The 23,443-nt window shown below is 41.4% G+C and overlaps 1 protein-coding gene across 3 annotated transcripts in view; it reads right to left on the reverse strand.

The window, feature by feature from the left end:
- LOC138590377 (TOX high mobility group box family member 2-like) overlaps window positions 1-23,443 on the reverse strand; it is a 75,791-nt gene that overhangs the window by 25,779 nt on the left and 26,569 nt on the right. For 2 of the 3 annotated variants that reach the window (XM_069661005.1, XM_069661004.1), the window contains exons 2-3: window positions 21,731-21,823; window positions 13,254-13,313 (exon numbers count right to left, since the gene is read on the reverse strand). In XM_069661005.1, the coding sequence (XP_069517106.1) occupies window positions 13,254-13,313; window positions 21,731-21,823 (153 nt within the window). The remainder of the gene's footprint in view (window positions 1-13,253; window positions 13,314-21,730; window positions 21,824-23,443) is intronic. The other variant, XM_069661006.1, reaches the window with a different exon arrangement.

Raw genomic sequence — 23,443 nt, forward strand, 5'->3', positions numbered from 1 at the left:
TGGCAATAATTATAAAAAAATAAACCATATAAATATATTACATAAATGCCACAAATGTTCTGATTCCAGCTTCTCATATGTGTGTGCTGGTTTTCGTCATCCATGATAACAAAAAGAGATTCTAAAGATCTCATCTCAGATCTCGGCTGTTTTTCCGGTTTCTGCAAGTGTTGCGAGTAAACAGTAATCTACTATGGCTGGACAAACAAAGAAAAGATCGATGACTACAGATACAACTTCAAAAATAAGTGAAAATCCAAAGAAAAAGAAACAAATTCGACGCTCAGATGAAGGCAAACAGTCTAAAAAGGAAAGCGACTGTCAGCGAGAAAAAACCAAGAGTTACAACCGTTACAAAGGGAGCCAACCGTAGACGTCTGGATATCTGGGAAGTGTGCCTCTGCAATTACCGTTTATCGCCATTAGGCGCCGCTAGAGAGAACAAAACTGAGATCTTCAAGATAAGAACTTTAAAGATGTCACCTTTCACTAAGGGAAACTATGATGGCAGATCCAGTCGAGGCAGAAGGCTGTTCAACATGAGTCTGGTTCTGCTCGAGGTCTCCGCCTGTTAAAATGCTAATGCGCCGAATGTTGCTACTCATGGAGATTCATGTTGGGCCTGTCTTTAAATAACATAACAAAGAGTACGGTCTAGACCTGCTCTTTTTGTAAAGTGTATCAAGATAACTTTGGTTATGATTTGGCGCTATACAAGTAAAATTTGATTTGATTGATTGATCAAATTTAATAATCAGCAGATTAATTGATTATCAAAAGTATCGCTAGTTAAATGGACTGGACTTAAATAGCACTTTTTAGTCTTCAGACCACTTGAAGCTCTTTTATACAACATGTCACATTCACCTAAGGCTATGATGCCAATCTCCAATCAGTATCCATGCAGATTCATACACAGAAGCTATGTCTTTGGAAGCAATTTGGGGTTCAGTGTCTTGCCCATGGACACTTCGACTTGTGAGGGATCGAACCCCCAACCTTCTGATTATTAGACGACAGAGTCTACCACTGAACCACAGCCAAGTTGCAGCCTTTGTGCAACAAACGAATAAGCAAGAAAGAAAACTGAATTAGACAAAATATGTTTGCAATTTCCTTAAAAGACAACGGGAACATCTGACTGCAACATGAGTCATATGACTTCTCATCTTTGGTTAAATTGAGGGGAAGAATATATGTGGTTTAGGTTAGAAAACCGTCATGGTTATAGTTAGAGGAAACCAGTGTGGTAATTCACATAAACGCTGGTCTTTGTCAGGCAAAAATGCGGGAAATGAATTACAATTATTGGAACAGGCGTATCAATAAATGTCTAAGCAAGTTTTCCTTTGCACACAGCTCAGACACGTTCATAGCACATGTAGCACTTGCTAAAAAAGGTCACCAGCCAAAATGGCTATGAGCACTAGCTAAAGGCAGCTCTGCGGTAGGGTACAACCCTTTCCGAACACTATAACTGTAAAATGAAAGAGAGATGCTTGTTTAACATGAATGAGCATTTAACACGTTGAGGTATGTACCAAGATTTAAATGCTGTCAGATGCTATTTTACGACCGCGTCTTCCATCCCTTCTTTTTACAGCTTCTTATGATGCCCTTGGAGATAAGACATGGGACAAGGACATCACAAGTTTAATATTTTCAAACAGAGATAAATAATTCATAGATATACTGTCTTTCAGGAGAGTGGATAAAAGAGAGAGGGGTCAGAAAGAAACGCCAAATGTTGATTCAGCCTTCTCTCCATAACCTTCACCCCCCCCACCCCCGCCCTTCAGAGGTGAAATGTAAGCAAATCTGTCATTTTTCTGGACAAGGGCGACACTTTGGACCTTTGAAGAATCTACACATCAATTCTTTCTGTTTTCTTTCTGTAACTTTAAGACAAAAGACTTCCTCTGTATATCCGCTTTGATTGACATCAAACACCATATTGCTGTAACTTAGTTTATAGAAGTGAAATATTGCTTAAATATCATCATACACAAAGCAGACCAAATTAAACCAGGGAGATGATTGACCTCATGGGAACAGTTCTTTTTTCTCATGAAGGATATAAACAAAGAGGGCTTTACTTCTGATGTTCTACGATCACATAAAAGAAAAACATACATGAAAAATGGTTTTAAGAAGAATCTGAAGAACACCTTTTAACATACTGTTTGCTTTGAACTCTTACTTTTAAGGTAATAAACCATTGAAGAGTGACAAGCTCACTGAACCAATGACATTCATTCCAACATCACTTATTCCAAATCTTAATTAATGCTGCAGCTTTGGCTTCAGAGAGTTTTTACTTGCTTTAAAGGGGAGCTAGTGCTGTATGAGCAGGTAGCCGTTTTTTTTATACATGCATACCCATGCTGCTTTCTTCAATAGTCACATGCATCACTCACTTTAAATTTCTGCCCTGGAAAATGTAAACAAAGGCAGCATGCATTTAATCTCTTCGTCTGACACCTACCCCCCGCCAGCAGTTTCAGGCTTTAAAGATAACTATATAGAAATAATCCATCTTGTCTCTGATGGTCTGGTTTGCTTTTGTAGGTCATATAGAGTCATCAGAATTAATTTCAGTCTGTTTCATAATCAGAAAAAAACTGATCACAGGAGCTTTAATGTAAAATGCACAGAGATGGAATGGTAGGTCAAACTCGCACCCGTGTATGGTTGAATGTAAAATGACATAACATTGGCGCTTTGTTACGGCACTGTTGCGTAATGGCAAAAAAAGGGCTTCTGTCAAATAGTTACTATCTCCCTTCTATGTACAAATGTACATGTACAGTTGAAACAGTTTGTATCCTCAGTTATATTCAAAGAAGATTGAGGTACACGCTGTGGCAATAAAGGAAAGTACAGCAATATAAGTTTGTTGGTTGAAAAGTTTCTGCCACCAAACACTGCTCCAACGTGTCAACTTAAGTAATCAGTTATCTTCAATGGAAACAAATTAATCAGCGGAGCTCAAAGTTTTCTCGACACACGGTTTATAAACCGAGATGAAGTCATTATCTTGGTGGAGTCATTCGTGGCCTATGAGGTGTTTAGTGGGAGACGGCTCATCTGGGAACAATGATGCGTTCGTCATGGGGAGGAGAATGAAGTGTTGCACAGTACAGCAGAGAGCCTGTCATGGCTGATGGGGGGCAAATTGTCCAAAGACAAGAGCTGTCTGTCTTTGATGGACTTTGTTATTACAGCTTGAGTGACTGACGCTCTCAGAGTGTTTCCTGTGATACAAAACACCGATAAGGTTTTAAAAATAACTAATAACAAACTCTTTTGCGTCATAAAACCATATAACTTTGAGTGAGTATACAGTGTCCTATGGAAAGTCATTCAGCCATATGCTACTTGGTGAACAAAGTGACGGCAGCACGGTTTGGGCGACAAACAACAGCTGGCCGTGCATACATAAAGGTCTTCATGTCCACTGTGTGTGTTCCAGATAGACGGATGGCAACAGTAAATCTTTAAAACATCTCATTTCAAACATTCACCTTCAAGGATCAACCTTGAAAAGCCAAGAAAAGGGCGAGAAATCAAACTCATCATCAGCGTGTGTTGAACATTTCACAAGTGACCATTACAGCGCCGGCCTGCAGGGTCCACAAAGGCGATCTGACCTGACTTTGAAACGACAAGGAACTCCATTTGGGTGATGTATCAAGAGAAGCAGACAGGGTGGTACAATAGACGGAGAATGGAAAAGCAGACCCTGCGAGCTGACTGACAGCGAGACAGAACTGGGATAAGTGAAGTGTGCAAGGAGGGGCTGGAGGAGGGGGGGCGTTAGTAGCTCATAGTAGCTCAGGGTCATTCCTACCGTCCGTCACTAAAGGTGGGCCGTGGTATTTTTTCAACCAATTGCAAAGAAGAGAGCTAACCTCTTCCCTGCTCCCCCATGCACTGGTAATTCTCTCAAATGTCACATCAGAATGGATCTCATTTAGACGGGTAAAAAGGACCTGACTCTCCATTGCAGATGCAGGCGGACCTGTGCTGAAATGGGCCTGAACTCTAAAAACACAGCAGCAAAGGAAGTATTCTGAAAAGGTGTGAAAAAGGGCCATGTGCCGCACATTTATGTCAGTTCAATTTAAGAAAAAAAACATCACAGTTATAGATCAAAGATGAAGGGTGAAAAAATATCTCTGATCTTTGTACCGGAACAGAGAGAAAAAGAAAAAAAAATCTTTAATGTTTAGACCAAAGGCTGGTTTTCTTTTTTTTTTTGGTTTCTTTTTTTGTCAAGCGGGGCAATACTGTGGTCTCAGCCACATTTCCTATTCTTATTCATTAGAGAGAATCGTATAAATAAATAAAATATGTTGTCTCGTAGTCACTCATCCCCCCCAAGGGAACATGGAAGCCCCAGTAATCACATATGGCACAATAGCTCACCCATAATCCCCTTTATTTTTATTTTCATGATGTCACTCTCTTTAAGCCCCTTGCTTTATGAGTCGCAAACGGAGTGGAGAGCGGAGGAGAGGAGGAGCGCAGAGGAGAGGAGAGGAAAAAGCAAGGGAGGGGTGAAAACAAATGATGTGGATCCCTCATTGTTCTTTCTCTATGCCCTCATTCCAGTCAGGGTAATAAGAGAACATTGTGATTTACTGTCAGTGAAGCGCAAGAGTGCATCAGAGAGAATCCACTGCGGCAGGGGCCATTAAAATAGATTTAACTTCCCACAGTATTAGGCCAGATGTCTACACTTCTATTATATTTCAATCAGCCATGACCTTGGTCTCCATATGATGAGGAAGATCACTGCGAAAGAGGGAAAGAGAGAGTGAAAATACACACAGAAAACCAATAGAAATATCAAACTACTTAGTCCCACTAAATCCCTCTGCTCCATCCCTCGTGCAGCGTGCACACACACAGAGAGAGGCCGGGACGGAAATAGAGCCAAGGTTTCAAGTTCTCTTAAAAGAGTGTATGAATCATTGAGTGCACTCTCGCTGCTGATAAGTTGCTGTTTTTCGGGGGGGGAAGTGCTGCTTTTCTGCCAGTATTTGAGGAGGGACTGAGCGTGGCGTTTAGTTCTTTTAAACCTCTGATATCAACAGACGTCATGAAAGATGATTCTTTTCTCATTTTTAAGAAGGTAAACATTCCTTTTCTTTGACATTTCCCTCTTATAATATCCATTCTTCTGTTTACACACTGAAGCCTCCTGTTTTAAATATCTTCCATAATGATAATAAAATACTATCTCTGTGTCAGAGTCAGAATTTCCACCCATGCCAGCCCTTTCTGCTCCATGAAAGCAGAGCAGAGGTCAGAGCTTGTTCTCTTTCAGGGGCTGATGGTAATTGGACTTATTGGCTGACATGGACTGACCTACATAAAGAACTACAGATCCCTGGTTACAACTGTAACTTACAACCCCCCCAAGCATGGGCGTGGATGCTGTGCTGATGTTCCTCTGATGTTCCTCCAGCATTGTTTTCAGATATTGATGCCTCAGTGCTGGTTTCGAGCTGAAAACAGTTTCCAGTCTGAATTTTATGCTACTGAAATTGTTCGCTCTCTTGAAATTTAAATACGCAGAGCACAATATGTATCTCTACTTCATTCGCGCGACCTTGCCAGCGGCTCGGTAAGGCCTCAAAGAGGGAGTGAGATGTGTGTTGGCGTTTTCAGACCCTCAATTTTCATGTTTCATCCTTTGTCTCAAATGTCCCCCTAACTTTTCTCGCAGGGAAACGATGCAGGGATGGAGGAGAGAAAGAGAAACAGAAACACATTCAGTGAAGTATGAGGTGGGGGGGGGGGCAGCGATGGAGAAGTGAGGAGAGCGTTGCAGTTGTGGTGGTGGGGGTATAATGGTGCACTGTGAGTCACTGTTAAGTAACGGTGCCTTTTCACATCAGCATCGCCCACATTGGGTGTGCGGTGCCAGGGTGTACTGAGGTGTCTCTGCCTCCGAGAGAGAGAGAGAGAGAGAGAGAGAGAGGAGGGGGTGGGGGTTCATCAGCTGGACCTACAGGCCAAACAACATCTGGATGTCTATTTATGGTTGATTGACAAGCATCATTTCAGCCGCTTGTAACAGAAGCATCCATATTTCTTTTTTCTGATTTTAAAAGGCCGAACGCTTTAATATCACGTTCACCTCTTTATGCTACATATGAAGCTACAGCAGCAGCTCGTTAGCTTAGCTTCACCAATGAGATATCATTTCTTAAAGTTGCTAGCAGGCTTTTTTTTTTTTTTTTACCTTAGGAGGGAGCTAGGCTGTTTCCCATTTTTTTTCCAGTCTCTATGCTAAGCAATGCTAACAACAGCAGGCTTTAGCTTCATATTCAACAAACAGACATTAGAGTGGTATCTAGCTGCTTTTCTAAGTCTCAGAAGGAAGGTTAATATTTCCCTAAATCTCAAACTATTCTCTTCAGTATTGATCACTTTATCTGCTGTTAACTATCAAATGTTAACAACAGCTCCACAGTAAACTTACTAATTTATTTAATCAAATACTCATCTCATAAACTGACATTTTCTCCTTTATATTCAGTTTGTCAGTCTCAATCAATTTTGTCAAGTAACTCTTGGCAAGACAATCAATAAACACATTTCTTTAAATGTCAAACTACTTCTTTAAAGTGATAATCTTGAAGATCTCAGATCTCTTTGGCGGCACCTGTGGCGATAAACGGTAATTGCGGGAGCACATTTCCCAGATATCCAGACAGTGTTGCATATGTGACGTCCACAGTTTGCTCCAGTTGTAACTCATGATTTTCCTCGCTGGCGGTCGCTTTTCTTTTTAAACTGTTTGCCCTTATCTGAGCGTTGAATTTGTAAAAATCTTAAGTAACCCAAGGCACAGTGTAACTTTTTACAGTGTAGTTAGTGGGCTACATTTAAAAAGCAGTGTATTATTACTTTGTGTATATACAAGTGCATCTCTATTTAAACATAACAAAATGTCAATAAAGCTTTCCTGAAGTGGGCCAAGAGTGGGCAGGGATGTATAGATGTGTATGAAGTTTATGATGTGTTTGAGTGCCTTACATTTGCAGGAAACATAAGATGATGGGCGGACGTGGGTGAAAAACCAGAGAGGGAAGGACAGAGACAGAGAATGAGAGAGTGCGAGGGAGTGTCAGAGTTAAGAAATACACAAAATAAGCAGACTGAAAGAGACAGAAAGAGGAAGACGGGGAGAATGAGAGAGAGAGAGAGAGAGAGCCTGTACCCAACAAGTGAGGTTTCTATTCTAATCTCAACCATCAGCCACTGTTCTCTTGCAGCCGGCCAAATCGATAGAGACACACGGCTCAGCAAGACACCTGGAAACAGAAAAACACAAAGGCACAAACAGGCTGAAACTTGCTGCTTCTCTGACGACCATGTGGCCCCTGAGCTTCCTCTCTCCTGCACGGGAACACAATGCAACAAGTACAACACAAGAGAGGAAGAGACGCACAGAATGACTCTCCCGCTTCCTGCCACTGGCTGCTTTTCTCTTTCAAGCTTCCTCCCTAACCAGCTACTTTTTTTGTTTTGTTTTGGTCTCTAATTTTCCCTAATCTATCGTATGCACACATATACACATGGACGTGCATCCACATGATGCAGAGACTGATTATAGGGTGAGGACAGGCCAGCCAAAACACACAGAAATATACATGGTGGTACAAGTCTGCAAAGTCACTCACTAACAGATCGGGCCTGATACGAATCCAAATGAAGAACACCAATTGTCCTTTGTTTAAAATTAGAATGTGTGTGGGTTTGGTTGGAGGCGGCCATTTTGGTTTGGCTGTGATCACTCTCATGCGGCTATTATAGTGCTGCAGAACTATACACTGCAGTCAGCATGTACATGATAGCCTGATGATCACACTTTTCACATTTACTACTTAGAATGAAATCATGTTCAAGTGAGGTTTGGGGTTTGGAAAGGGGCTTTTATTTTGCCCTTTGTATTGCATTGTGTTCCATTCAGTCTATGTCATTTCCTGTCGACGCTGTAGCTGCTGTAATGGTTACAAAGGCACTTTTTAATGCTCAACGAGTTAGAGATGAGAGTTTTTATTCCCACAAGGCTCAATACAACACGTAAATATGATGTCATCATTCTTTATCCAGTGTAAAAAGCTCTGATTGTTTTTGTTTTTTTCCATTGATGAAATGTGACATGTGAGAAGTGTTCTGGACTTCGATTACAAGGCTATGTAAGTGATTCAAAGCTCTGACAATAACATCCAGAGTCATTCAACATAATTGAGATGTTTAATAATCTTTGATCAAGCTGCTTTGTATGTGGGCAGATATAAACGACGCTGATCATCAAAATAATACACCCACACTTTTACATATAGGCTGAAACCTCTGCAGACGAACCAAATGGAAACAATAAATATGATCAAAACGTCTGGGAGCTCCATATGTGCAGCTTGTATGCATGTCTTATACAGAAAGCATACAGTATTCAAAGCCTTGAACACATCTTGTTTGAATGGACAGATTGTGTCCGAGCATACAGTAAACGGCCCCTTTAAAGCTGTTTCTGCTTAGCGGTTTTCTCTTTTTAAAAGCCCAGAGATGTTATGTGTAATGCAATCTCCCGGCTGTGTCAAACTGCTACCTCAGTGCGTACGCCGTGGAAGACCCCAGACATGCAAACAAAGGAGACTCTGTTCTGGCTACATGCACCTTTTTCACAGGCACACATCATGCAAAGGCTCTGGTGGGCATCTCAACGCAGTGTTAAAACCTGCATTAAGGCAAACAACGGCTTGCTTTCACAATATGTTTGACCATCGTAAAGGTACTGTACTCTGAGGATTTTCCTCAGAAGCAAAGAGTAAATGCTTTACTGCAGCGCTGTTCACACAGAATAAACAGAAGAGAAATAGTGGAAATGCTACTGCCTTGCATATTTGCATCTTGTGCTCTTACAAACACAGCTGGGGAATACTTAAATCTTAAAAAACGAGAAACACTTGCAAAAAGCAACATATACAAACCCGAGTGTAGCACATTCATCCTACAGTAATCACCATTTCCAATTGATGCAGGAATTGATTCCATATTTGAACCTCTAATTGGCCTGGTTGCACTTCAAAAGCAGGCTTTATGTGACAAAGTACAGCACAGCTAATGCATACAATTAAGCTCCAATTAAAACATGATTGACTCACATGCACAGCAAGCAGTCAGACTGATGAAATTTGTACGATGCATAAAGAAAATGCAGATATTTCTTGGATGTGACGGCTCTGAAGATATTTCTCTTTAACCTCTTCAGACCCTTTGGCAGGTTAACATTTGAAAATTCATGGCCTGTATGCAGGTACTGTTCAAATGGACGGAGATGATTAATTCTGGTCAGGATCCCAACACCAGAGGACAAGCTGAATTACAAGGACACATTATGTAGCATATGCACGAGAAAACCACAGAATGTAATGATTTGGCAAGCATTAATACCACTGAATGGAAACTAAAGACTGTTGTGCCTAGAGAGCAAAATGCGGTAACCAATGTTAATGGGTTACAATAACATTTATTGTACTAAGAGCTCTACAACCGTCAACTTAAAGAGTAAAATGTGCACATCCACCCTCTTCCAATTTTCATTTTAAATCTGCTGTATTAACAAACCATAAGCCAAACAGTGAACTCTATTCAAAACTGGTGTGTAAGCTTCTATTTGACGGCACTGACAGAGCATCAACTGCGACTGACATGTTTTGAAAAGCCCAAATTGCCTTATCCACTAAGAAGGTATTTGTTGACACAACACTGCAAACCTGCAGAGGGTGTCGATGATTGACACATGACCGCTGCGGCAGAGAAACTACAAAGCTGGACATTTATCCCAATTAGCACGCGGCCGTGTTTGCAAGTGAACTGACATAATTAGAGCAGAAATGTGGCGAACAGCGATGGACCTCGTCGTCGTGTGATGTGCGCTATAAGTAGACAATAAGCTGCTAAAGCTCCCACTCGACCCTTCATTCTAGTCACTCAATCCCAACATCAAAGGAGAGACAACCTTATGGCTATAGGATGATGTGGTGTGTGTATGTGTTAGTGTGAGGGTTTATGAGAGTATGTGTGCGCGTGTGTGTGTTCGGTATGGGTTTATGAGGGTATGTGTGTGTGTTTATGGGCATATACATATGTTCTTGTACGTCAGTGTTTGCAAGGACCAATTAAAATTTTACACCCTGGGAGTAAGCACATTTTTGGAAAGTGAGGACATTTTTGGCTTCTTCAAAGGGATGTTTGAGGGTTCGGACATTGTTTTAGGATGAATGTTATATTTAGGTTTAGTTTAAAGGGTCAGTTCACTCAAAAAGCAAGTGACGTTAGCTGTTCTGTAAGTTCTGTAGCTCCAGTAAAAAACTGTTCAAAGTAATGTTTGTACATGATCCATCCAAGGTACGTAGCTGTTGAGTCTCTTAAAGAGGGGGTATTATGCTGTTTCACATTTTAAGACATATATACATTGCTACAATGTTGGATATCCATATTAAATGTGGGTGAAGTTTCAAATCTGTAGGTAATAGTATGTTGGAGTAATCCCCTGCAAAAAAAATCTCAGTCTGCAAGCTGCTGTGAACGCTTGCTTTCAGACTTTGTGATGTCACAAAGTGGAGGAACTCTATATTTAGGCATCTGCCCAAGACACAGCAGAACTTCCTGTCCCTAAGGACATGCCCACCCAGCAGATCAGTCTGCCTCGGAAATGTTTTTCACTCCACCACTCTGCTCGATGGCTCTGCTCGCCATGTTGGTTAAGAATGTCTTGGAGAAAGTGTTTCTTTGGCTGTGAAGGAATGACATCAGTGTTTACTTTTCAAAAGTACAAGAGCACCAGACATTCCATTTAAATTGAAAAAGTGAAGTTTATTCGTTGCCGACAACTCTGTAACACAGCCACAGGGTAGGAGGCATGCCCCTCAGCAGGCTTTTGAGAGCTGACCAATCAGAAGAAAGCAGGCTTGTAGGGGCGGAGCTTCTTAAAGAGACAGAGTTGACTGAGTTGTTTTAGGCAGAGGCTGTATAAGGGCCTGCACAGAGCACCAGTGTGAGGATTTTGTAATTGTATATTATGCTATGGTACTTCACAGGTATAACAGAGTGAAATATGAAACTTGAAATTAGCAAAATACCCCCTCTTTAAACAACGTATTTCACATATAGGGACTTATGGGCACGACATTTCATAGGCTCTTAACACATACAACTAAAACTGTATGCGTTGCTAGACACTAAGCAAACAAGAGACACTAAATCATTTTGTAACCATTTTTTGTAAATTGGGTGAACTGGCCCTTTCATGTTAGGAGTCAGGTTAGTCTTGATGGTCACACTAAAGTAAGTGTGGGTCCTCACAAGTATAGGGTTATGAACGTGTGTGTTTGTTCACAGTTTGTACACTATGTGAATGAAGCGAACTACCTGAACATGTGCTTATGACTTATGAATAATATTGTGTCAGACAGTGTGTCACCTCCCATTACAGTATATATATGTGTGAGTCTCTGTGTGTGCCCTGCTGTCCTGAGCCTTCTGGCCTTGTCCTGTGACTCTCTGACAGTATTTGGCGAGGCCCTAATTGACGAGGAGCCTCCACCTCGTCGTGTTTTGTCACAACATGAAGGCCTCGCTGCTGGATCAACAAATCCTGGAGCTCCAAATTCTGCCATATGTCCGGCCATGTGTTCCCATCCACCAGCTGGGAGCACTCAGCGCAGTGCTTGTCTAACTCACTGACTGTGAGACTGTGACTGTGCCGCATCAGACTGGGACCAGAACTTCACTGAGCCTGGCATGATGAAATGTTAGAGGTGGTTTATCTGTAGGTGACCTGTCTAGCTCTGTGGGTTGACACTGCACTAAAACTGTCAGGGCAGATGGTTTAATCCCTGTAATGTTAAAGATACACATATGTTACTGCTTTGGATGAAATTATCTATAAAATGGCACATGTCAAAGAGACCTTGGCTTATGAGGACTTAAATGTTTTGTCCTACTTAGAAAGGAGGCCTTTTTTGGACTGATGCTCCAGTAAAGGTTTCAAGGCTAAACATACAGATCAGTGGCTTAATATCTGAATGAATATTTTTAGAGAAATCTTCATGAAATCTTGCACAAGAGAACGCTTTTGCCTCAGCTCTTATATTATTTTCCAAGCTTTGACTTGAAAGCTTATTTTTACACCTGGAAAACTGGAAAACTGCCAACCAGATAAACCACAGAACAGTTGCTAATATCACTGAGTAAATATGGTCATAAAACAGCTCAGATTTAGCTAGGTCGCAAAACTGTGTGCAATGTTAGGCAAAAAACAAGTTAGAAAATTGACTAAATATGTTGATTTGAGAGAATGATACTTAAACAAGGCTTTAATTAGGCAAAGCTGTCCTTTGAGACAATGCTTACATCGGCATGTCAATGAAAATGCTAACAAGCTCAGCAGATACAATGTTTACCATCTTAGTTAAGCTGGTTCCATGCTAAATTGAGCTAGTTAGCACTCAAAGACAAGGTACAGTTGAGATTAAAGGAAATGTCAGGACTTTTGCTAGTCTGTATTCATAAACCAAACTGTTGGACAAAGATTTTGACCTGTTGGTGGCGCTACCAGAAAAGTTAGGGGACCACCAAAGTTAGTAGGTGTATGGAATAAAATTTCTAAACGAAGATATTGTGATGCAGAGAATATCTTTGTTCAAATCAATAAATAGGTGGTTTTAGGATAATTCCTCCGTCTCTCCAATCCAGTTTGGAGGCACATATGGCCATTGAGGTAAAATCAGGGTTCCAAAAGGAAACGTATTTTGTTAGTAGGCCTACTAGTCTTGAATTTTAGTGTCATCATTAAAAAGCATAACTAATGAGAACAAAGATGATAAAGAATGCAATGGAAGCTGATATTTCAGAGGTCAAAGTGAAGATATAATTTGACATGTCATACATTACTTACAATGAGCTGAACAGAAACTTAAGTGTTTTCCATTTAACTGAACTATTGTCCAGTTTTACATGGCTCTGATTACAGCTAACCTCATCTTCAGGTAATGAATACCTTTACTCACATGCATTTACTTCTAGTACTTTCCAATATGGCCAAGCACATAGCTCCATTAACTCTTGTTAAAAGATGACACCTGGAACACTGAAGCTAATTGTTAGCGACAGTATTAGTTTATTTATTAATAGAAGTCTGTGGGGTTCATAGGAAAAGACTTTCTTACCTGGTTTGGAGACCGAAACTCCTGGTTATTGTCATTCATGTACATGTTGTCACCATCAAACTGTGGACAGAGAAGAAAGGAGGAATAAATACGGTTGGCTACGCAAGAGGAGTTGTGAAAAAAAATGGAGGGCAGATAGGAGGTGTGAAGAGGAAAAGCTCTTTACGGGTGGCCTGAAGTGTGAGACTAATGACTTTGTCACTTTGGTTAAACCTCGTGGTGGCATGGCAGCGTGGGTAATTACTGTTCGTCAGCGGGCCGGTAATTAGACTACACAATCACGGTGACAAGAGATGGGCTTTTCCCTGTGGGCGCCGCTGTGTGTCTGAGACAGAGAATGAGTGTGAATGAATCTGTGAGTGCATACAGTAGTGAAGGGTGTGTGTGCTGCACAGAGAGGGCAAGCTGTGTCTTCAGGACTGGGTTAATCAGGCATTGAAAGATCACTTGCTGCAGGTGCCAAAACACAGTTTGACACAGGGTTAGGACTCCCGTAACAACACGTGACCTTTGACCCCAGAGGATGCCTGGAGACAACACCAGGTCACCGCTTGAGCGCAACATGTAACATGCTAGCTGTGATGTTTACTGTAACCGGTGGTGATGCCCTAAAGAGTTCTCCACTGGGCTCATCTTTGAGTAGGCCACAAATAAAAAAACAAAATCAACACAGGTTCTGTTTTCAGCTCAAGAGAAAACGAGAATGTGGCCCACAAATGTCTCAGTAACTGAACCATTGCAGAGTCAAGGTGACTGAGAAACTGCTACCACGTTAAGAAGAGCTGTAACGTGAAATGCCCTTGGCTTGCAAAGGCACACAGCTTTGTCATAACACCCTTGCAGCAAATGGAACAAACCTTGACTGGACTGGATAATAACACACGCGCGCGCACACACACATACACACACAGAAACCAAACGTGTCAAATAAAGCCTCCTTTTTGTTTGTTGAAGGAGGTCGTTCTTTGTGATATCAACTCACAGAAGAATCAGAAACAGACAGCAAAGACGACATGATCAAACTAGACAGCATTCCATTTCAAATTCCTCAGATGTGAAGATACGGGAGGCCCTTTTTTCGTTTAGGGTGGTCTGCTTTGCTCCGATGGTGAAAGCGACTGAAGGCTTGAAAGATAAACACACGCTGGATATGACTGAACACAAATGTATCATAAGACATACCTGCTAAAAACAATGCTCAAACAGGGAGCCTAATGGACGGAAATGGGCAGAATTCCTGGGGGTGAAATCTAATATCTACTCTGGGAAGGAGGAAAAAGTGGAAGCAGCTAAATGAGCATGTGAGTGGTGAGAAAGAGAAATTACTGTACATTATTGCAGGAGAAAGGCCGGGGGAATGAGCGCCTGCCTCGGGGCAATGCTTGGTTAACGATGCATATCATGGAAGCCCTTGTGAGGATTCACTTGGTTATTCTAATGATTACATTTACATACAGCCACAAACGCAAACATGGAACGGAGAGAAGCAGTTGCAATGAGCTTCATTCACACATCACGTGATTAATCTGGAAACCCAGCAGTTATACTACATGTTTATTTTAAGCTAAACTAAATGCTGACTAATTGTTCAAGGCTACATTCGGGAGATAGAGATGCTAATTAGCTAAATGAAGCATGGTAGCTGTAGCTTAGCTTAAGACAGGGCCGCAGCTATGTTGACCATGGTGACATATTAGCAATAAACTCTTACAGGAAAGCCTCTTGTCCTCTAACTGAGCAAATTTACTCAAATTAAAATCCTTTGATATAATTTTGAGAGCATCTTGGTCAGTGCGTCCAGATCTTGTACTTTAGCTTATTTTGCTTACAGAATTCTTTGGGTGCACAGGCTTTCTGCTGTTTCTCTCAGCTTCAACAGAACAAATAACATCAGGCGATGCCTATTTTCACCAATTACACCCGTAATATAACATTCACCATAAAGGCCTAGAAAGGTCAGCCATTTTGTGCTGCAACATGGCTGCCCATATATTGCAATGTAAAGCTGTTTCCCCCTGCTCCTCTCTCCACAGCTCTCCTTTGCACTGCCTCGCTCTCCCACTTAAAATGCCAATTTATCCTCGGCTCAATGCTATCAGCTCTGCCATTACTCCACATTTACTGCAGAAATCATCTTCTCTTTTCTCTTCACTTTGTCCCTCTTGCTCTTTTCTCTCACTCTCTCCATCTTTCTATTTAAACTCCCCCTATCTCTCACTGTTTGTTCCTCTTTTCTATTTTCCTCCTTGCTGCTCTTTCCTCTTTTCTCTGTTTCCCATGTTCTCTTATAGTCCTCACCACTCTCTCTCTGTGTGTGTGTGTGTTACAACCTCCCTTTACTTCTCCATCTCCATTCCCACCCCTCTCTCCCCCTATTCCTTCTCTTTCTTCAGCGGGGCCTTGGCATCGCTTTCTCATCGGCAGTCTAATTGGGCATTCTGCCTGAGACAAGGGCCTCATTAAGCAGTAATTACACACATGTTGTTTTCGGCAAACATCTCTATTTGGATTGCTTTGCATGGTAATTGTTCAGCAGGGACCACTGCTCGCGATGTTTCCCTCCGTGACACACGTGGTGCTGGGAGAGAGGCATGAAAACATGGAGGAGAGGGATGGAGAGACTGGGAGCAGAAGAGATAGAGGGATGTAAGAATAGAGGAAAATAATAATAGGATGTGGAAGGGAGACAAATTGAGAAATAAAGAATGCATACATGAGAGAGAAGCAAGATGAGAGTAACACAGAGGCAGAAAAGAGACAGGATGAAGGCGATGCTGAGGCAGTAAATAGAGAAAGACAATGAATAAATGACAAAGAAAGGAGAAGACACATTCAGTGTGAAGAGAAAATGAGGTGGAGTGGTAGAGAGAGAATGACAAAGACGCGGAGATTCAGTAAATGAGGAAGAAAAGTGAGAAAGTAAAGACAGTGAACGAGAGAGAGAGAGAGAGTCGCAGAAGTAGGTCATGCCTTGCAATCGACAAAGCTGAGCGTTTCAAAAATAATGAAGCCACAAGGTGGAAGTAATGCTAACTAGCATATCCAGGGAAAACATGTAATATTTACACAGTGCTAATGGTGCAATACAATGCTGGGATCTTTTCATCTTGGAGTGCACCGGTGAGACGGTTGATGGCAGGATTGGAGGAGAAATTACAGACTCCACTGAAGATTGTTTTTGATTGATGGACAATTCATATAAGCCCCTCACGAAGCAAAGCAACATCTGTTTGTGGAGGGGGGAGGGGCCGAGAGGAGCTGGTGTGTAATGCCATGCTATGACTGTCCGGTCATTAGAGAGAAACGTGACCTCGTAATGATGTAAAAACAACTTTATTTTGAAAACTAGGAAGCAAAATAAAATTATACTCTATAAAACCGGACCTATATTAAAAAACACAAACCTCAGCAACCTGTTGTTATGTATCTGATGATGTTAATGACTCAGGTTCATCACAATCTCAACTCAAATGGCTTCAAAGGTGGTGGAAAGTAAAAAAGTACTTTCATCCGAGTATTTGCTAGTAAAAGTATCAGGTTATTTAAGTATTTCCATTTTATACTACTTTCTTCTATTTTCCCACCTCATTTTAGAGGTAAATATTGCCTTATATACATTACTACTTTGCTTTTGCAGCTTACTTTACTGCAGATGGAAATTTTACAAAATAAAGGATGAGCTTATAAAATATGATTCCTTATTATTGATAAAACTAGTCAAAAGTATATGAAGTAGCACCCTCGATAAGGAACACTAAATCTATGCACATAAGTAATGTTAAAGCTCCTGTGAGGAACTTTGGGTTGTGTTGATTTTGGCACTCCCTATAGACAAAGCCATACCTCCTATCTCTTTGCTAGTTTTGTCCTACATGGATAAGTGGTTGTTTTTTAACAAAACATCTCTGCTTTCTTTAACAGTCATATGTATTACTCATTTTACATTTTTTTCCTGGAGAAAGTTTGCAGGGTTAGGGTTAGTGTGCAGTTAATCGCTTCGACTGACACCTACCCCCCGCCAGCAGTTTCAGGCATTAAAAATAAATATAGAAATAATCAATCTTGTCGCTGATGGTCTGGTTTGCTTTTGTAGGTCATATAGAGTAATTAGAATTAATTTCAATCTGTTTCATAACCAGTGAAAAAGTCCTCACAGGAGCTTTAATAATCAAAGTATAAAAATAATACACACTCTGAAATTGGGCGATCTCTTACTGAAGACACTTCTTACAGTACTTTTTTTTGCAGTGTGACAATAACTTTGATTTTGTTAAAACATTTTCAGTTTCAGAAACTTAACCAGCTTACTCACCTAGCTAAACTACCCTATCATACGCAATAATACTGGTCATTTAGTGTGACATGACAAGATGTAGCTGAGAGGACAGAATTTAACTTTTTCCAAAATCCTATTCAAGCGGACCGTTGCAACATCCATAAATGTGCCACAAACAACAATAAAACACACAGTATCGCACTAAAGAACAAGCACAACAAACTTTTAGAACTTTTCAGTTTATAAAAAGTGAATCTATAAGCAGAATGTGTGATACTTGAGACTTTAAAAGCCTTTGCCGGTATACCAACTCTAAAAATAATTCTCTCACCGAGCGGAATTAATAAGCCCAGAACACAGTACACAGCCATTCTGTGAAGAAAGGGGTGTGGTGGTGGTGGAGGTGGTGGGTGGGAGGAGGGGGCTCATGCAATATGTATGCCTGTTTGAGCACCCTTCTTCCTCATCTCCCCCCCCCTCTCTTTATTTCTCTTTCTACGTCTCTCTCTCTCTTCCTCATCCTCTGTTCAATTAAGCTGTAGGAGAGACCTGACGAACCTCAACCTGAGACAATGTACCACTGAATTTTGATGTTGCCTAACTTGTCACCGGTGGTTCAAAGCCAGACGAGAGGATGAGAGAGACAGACAGACAGGCAGACAGACAGACAGACAGACAGCTAGGTAGACAGGCAGATAGATACACTTGTGTGCAAAAATGTTTACACACTTAAAAAAGAGGAAGATTAAAAAAAGAGGTAGAGAGGCAAAAAGAGAGATAATGGAAAGAATGAAAGACAGAAAGAATGAATGAATGAAAGAAAGAAAGAATGAAATAAGGAAAGAAAGAAAGAAAACTGTAGCAAATTTCAGAGTTGCAGGGGAGGAGGAGAGAGAAAGAGGGAGAGAGGAGAGACTAAAGTAACAATTCTGGTGTTGCACCACGCCCCAAGCAAACAATGAACATGGGCAAACAATGAGTATGGCACACATATACACAAACACACACACATACACACACGCACAAAGCCCATAAAAAGCGCAGCCTGTGGCCATGGCGACACATGCTCTGTTGTCGTTAGATAAGGGAAACAGGGCCTCTTCCTGGGTGTGAGAGTTTGATCCCGCACACACAAACACACACTGCATGCATGTGCACACACAGCTGCAGCAGCACCGGGGTCACATCCACCAACGCCCGGCATTTGATGTATCCTCACCTTTATCAGCTGCACGCTTCATTTTCATATGCAAAGCCCGAGCTATGTTTATCTGGACACAGTGTGCTCCGGTCAGCGGGCCGCACGGACACCATGATCTGATATTGACAAGATACACGGAGCAGCTCGGCGTTTATCTCAGAGGGATTTTGATGGAATTCTGTTTGGAATTTGCGGGCGTTGTGCCAACCTAGAAAGTGTTTCGTTTGAAGGATTGAAAACATGATTCTGTGTAGATTGCATTTCCCAAAAGGAGTGTTTCAAAAGCGTTAAATGGCTATCATTACCTCTGCAGCTGATTCTGTTAAAGAACTATTGAAGGTGAGATCTAATGAGCATCAGTCCTGTTTGTTATGATAAGGGCGAAAGCGTTCCACAGAGAAACAATACAGATAAACACAAACACACCCTCCCCATTAGAAACAGCTTTTGGAAAAAGATGAACCTTTTTTTTTTTTAACAAAAGATTAAAAAAAAAAACAGGTTCCAACCGCTTCCGGCTCCACCTATACCTTGTGATGTGTAAAAATAAAGAGGCAGGCTGAAGCTCTCATTCATCCACTTTCTGTTGAACTGGAGCGACCACAAAACAGAACCGACAGTCAACAGCAGAGATGGGAGGGGAGATTGAGGAGGAAGGCAGAGTGTGTGTGTGCTTGCGTGTGTGCATGTGTGTGTGTGTCTGTAGTGTGTGGAGTGAGGCCAGGTGGGGGGTGCTAAATAAGGTTTTGTTTCCACTGTGAACTCAGGTTCACTGTGAGTTAGAGGGTTCAGAAGAGGATAGAAATCTGAAGGCTTATAGTGGTGCATGATTACTCACACCGTTTAACAGATATAAAGTTAGAGCTTTAAGCATGTTTTTTTTTAAGTCTGTAAATCTGCTATTTTCTCATCCCCCTCTGTTTTTTCCACTCATGAAAAATTTCAGTAGAGTGATCATTTCAACTAATGAATTAATTCTCTTTGACATGCAGGTATTCAAAGCACAAGCCCGGAGGACAAAGTTTACTACCTGTAGTGAACACATGTTGAGCATTCAGTCATGAAAGAAGCAGATATGTCCCTCAGGAGTTGGAGGAGACCAAAACAGAGCTAAAAGAGTGATAGCTTGCTTGATAGACTTAACATTTATCTTGCTTACTAGCATGCTAATGTTGCTTTATATCTGCTGGATGTATAAATAAGCAAGTGTCTGCTAACAGTTGTGTTAAATAACCTTAAAAGGTGAGTCTGTGGTCTGTCTTTAGCTTCTTTCCGCTGCCCCCAAATTGGCCAAAAAAATCTATCAAATGTACATTTTTGTAAAATCTATCCAGGTACAGCTTTAAGTCAAAGCTTCTCTGCCAAATGGAGTCGTTAGATGTACCGTGACGTATAGCTTGATCTGTCTTGTCTGTGCAGTAACTAGAGCAGTATGCAAAAGAGGTCATAAACACAGAGTGCGCCAAGCACGAGTGCATGTGCAAAGGTATAACAGAAAAAAAATGTATGTCAGACCAAAGTGCCAGCCACACATCCTCCCTCATCCTGCCGCGGTGGCCTTCAACGGCCTGCCTGCTAACCAGTGCTGGGAAACACCTTCTTAGCATCAAGCACACAGTAGCATCACATGCAATTAGCAGCTAGTCCCAAGAGGTACAGCCGTGCTATTCTTAACATCACGGTCGCTACTAGGAAAGTAGTTATCCCACCAGTCTACCTGACACTTACACTCTCAAGTCTGGGGTGAGAATGTGTGTGTGTGTAGTGGTGAGGGTTCATTTGTATTTGATGGTTTATGTGAATTTCTGTATAATAAGTGTGTCCGTACAGGAAGTGCATGTTTCTGTGCGAGTGCATGTCGGTGAGGTTTCTCTGGCAGCAGGAAAGGATTCAGAGCACAAGCCACTTTTAACTGACTGGGGTAAACAGTGATGAGAGACGATAAAGGGCAGAGTGAATGTCACATTACCCCAGCCCTTTGCCTCTGCTCACCGCAGCATCAGATAACTGCAACTGGAAAAAAAAGTCTGGTTTCCTCCAGCATATAATTGGTTATCTTATTGCAATCTACTGCTCTCTTGCTTCTGCGCAGAATAAAGTATGAAAGAGCAAAGGGAGAAATAAAAGGCTGAAGTCTGTCTGTTTTGGCAGTGACTAAAATAAATCATGGTGTATAAGCATGGGTGACCCATCGATCTATTTCTATTGGGGTATTCTTCTTCTCATCACTCATGAAGTGTTGTAATTGTTGAAAACTGTCACTGATAATCAGGTTCTGGTGTGTTAACTTTCAGACAGCAAATTATTATAGCAGCAGTAATGCACTCACAGATGTTAACACAACAGTTTTACGGTTAAATAAAAAGATAACTATGTCACATTATTATCAACAATATCAGCAACTCAAAGAGAGATATGAAATAAACAGGAAGTAACACTTCAAAATGTTATTCTTGTGCCTGAAGAAAATCTACGTTTTATGTTTTGGGCACTTTTCAGGTCTTTTCTCAAAAAATATTTTATGTTGCAGTCATTTGTTCTGCAAAAAACAAGTTAAGATTATCTCTTAAGATGTGAAAAATGCTTCCAGATTCAAGTTTTTTTATTGACGCTCACACAGTGTGACCCAGCTGTAACAACCAGAAAGGCGTATTTAGCACCTTTGCATGGTTTCAGAAAAATGTGTCCGCACGCTTTTTGAATCATCTGTGAATTCCGGTAAGTCTGCTTGTTTTTAGAATGCAATTATATGTAATATTTCCACCGTGGGATGATTTTCTAATGTATAAACATGCATTTATAAAACATTGACAATATTTACATATCTGTGTTCTTGTAGGGGTTTTTATGAGTCAACTAAAACTGTACATATCCTCAGAGTGAAGCCTCCAAAATGCCACTGGGCCCAGGTCAATACCTTGAGGTACACCTTTCTAAATGAATTGGCAAGCACAAACAGAACAGGTTTCAGAAATTGGAAGCTTGTCTACTGTATCTCACCACAGCAGTGGGCAGTCTTTTCCTAGCTGGATTGATGCCTGGGGGGGCAGCAGTGTGAAGCCTAACCCCTCGTTCACCCACACTGTACCGGGCCTGTGGTAAGAGAAAGACAGCAGGGAGAGAAAGAGAAGAGACAGAGAAGACAAAAGTGGGGGAAGGAAACGAGACGGCGGGGCTTTAGTTTGTGAGATACAAGCAGGGCATTTGTAAAGGAACATGTCAAGTGCCCCCCCCCCGCCCCCTAGTGAACCTTTCCCTCTTTCTCCCTTTCCACGCTTGCTCTACTCTTCCCCTTATGCCCAGCACACGCGTGCAGGGGGAGGAGTAATGTCATGAGACTTACACAGTAACTCTATGCCGCACCATGCTAGGGGAAGAATGGAGGTTAATGAGCTGACATCCCCTCCACCCCGAACACGCCTCCTCCCCATGCCCACCTCCAAACTCTCTTACACAAGCTGACAAGCATGTACACAAACCCCCCCCCCCAAGACAGTGGGGCTGAACTCTGGCACTTAGCCAGGGATCTGAGGACCAAATGAGTACCATGGAGCAAGGAGTGGATTTACACTGGCTCTATGACCATCACAAACAGCCCAATTGCTGAGTTATGAAAAACTTATCTTATATAATTATATAATGTATGTTAAATACGACTGCAAATATAAGGTCACTTTAAGTGCTCAAAACGAGGCTGAAATTCTCATTACACCCTAGAAAGCAACCCTTTTGAATGGTAAGTCATCTTCTTTAAAGTAGCAATTCTGTAATAGAGTCTAATTTAAATAAGATTTAAAGTTATCGTGTCGTCAACCTTTGGAAAAGTACCAAATTCAGTCTATATTTCACTCTAAACAAACGACAAGTCAGACGGTTGACCAACACACTTTGTCCACCAACAGTCATGCTGCTAGGAGGGCGGAAAAAAACGTCAACAACCGCAAGTGTTAACGTCTTACCAAACAAAGAACAATGATGCACAACCGTTGGCTTGTTAAGGACAAACACCTCTTGTACCAAGACCACAGACCACAGGCTAAACGCAGCATGCTATTATAGTGCAAACAGTCCTGTGAACAGACCTTCAGATGCTCCCCCATTTCTTGGTTGTCACGTGGTGATGTGTGGGTGTCGAAGATGTTTAATAAAACCTCAGTGGCCTTTAAGTTGCATCACCGGAAAACCAACATATAAAGGTGAGAATCTTTAACAGATAAGAGTTGAAGCGTGCACAGACATTTCTAAAACACAAAGAGAGGTAGAAAACAGAGCTTTAGAAAACCTTGCTGCAGATTAATGCAAATGATCATAAACAAATGTAATTTGCATGAGTCTATCTGAGGTTAAATAAACAGTTGCAGGTGCGCTCAACACTGACATGCGGATGATTTATTTGTTTGCCAGTGAGACATCTGCTGGTGTTTAACCTACGTATAACACAACTCCATGCTGTTTAGCTCAATGCTGGCCTGCTGGATGCCTCGCTGACAGCGCCATTACACACTCCACACCCAGTCTTTAGAGATGAACGCTTCAAACTAAACTGCAAGCTTTCAAAACTGGAGTTAGAGATATTTCTTTTCTTTGTTGTCATAAATGGAATGCATCCTACTGTAATAGCCGATTTGGCCTATTAACTCAAATAAAACGAGTAAATATCGCAAAAAGCACGAGGGTAAAAATCATCCTTCATGAAATAAAAGAACATCACCA

Source organism: Semicossyphus pulcher, unplaced genomic scaffold (genome assembly GCF_022749685.1).
Source record: "Semicossyphus pulcher isolate SPU_LCO1_2020_fin unplaced genomic scaffold, fSemPul1.0.p SCAF_13, whole genome shotgun sequence".
Classification (NCBI taxonomy): domain Eukaryota; kingdom Metazoa; phylum Chordata; class Actinopteri; order Labriformes; family Labridae; genus Semicossyphus; species Semicossyphus pulcher.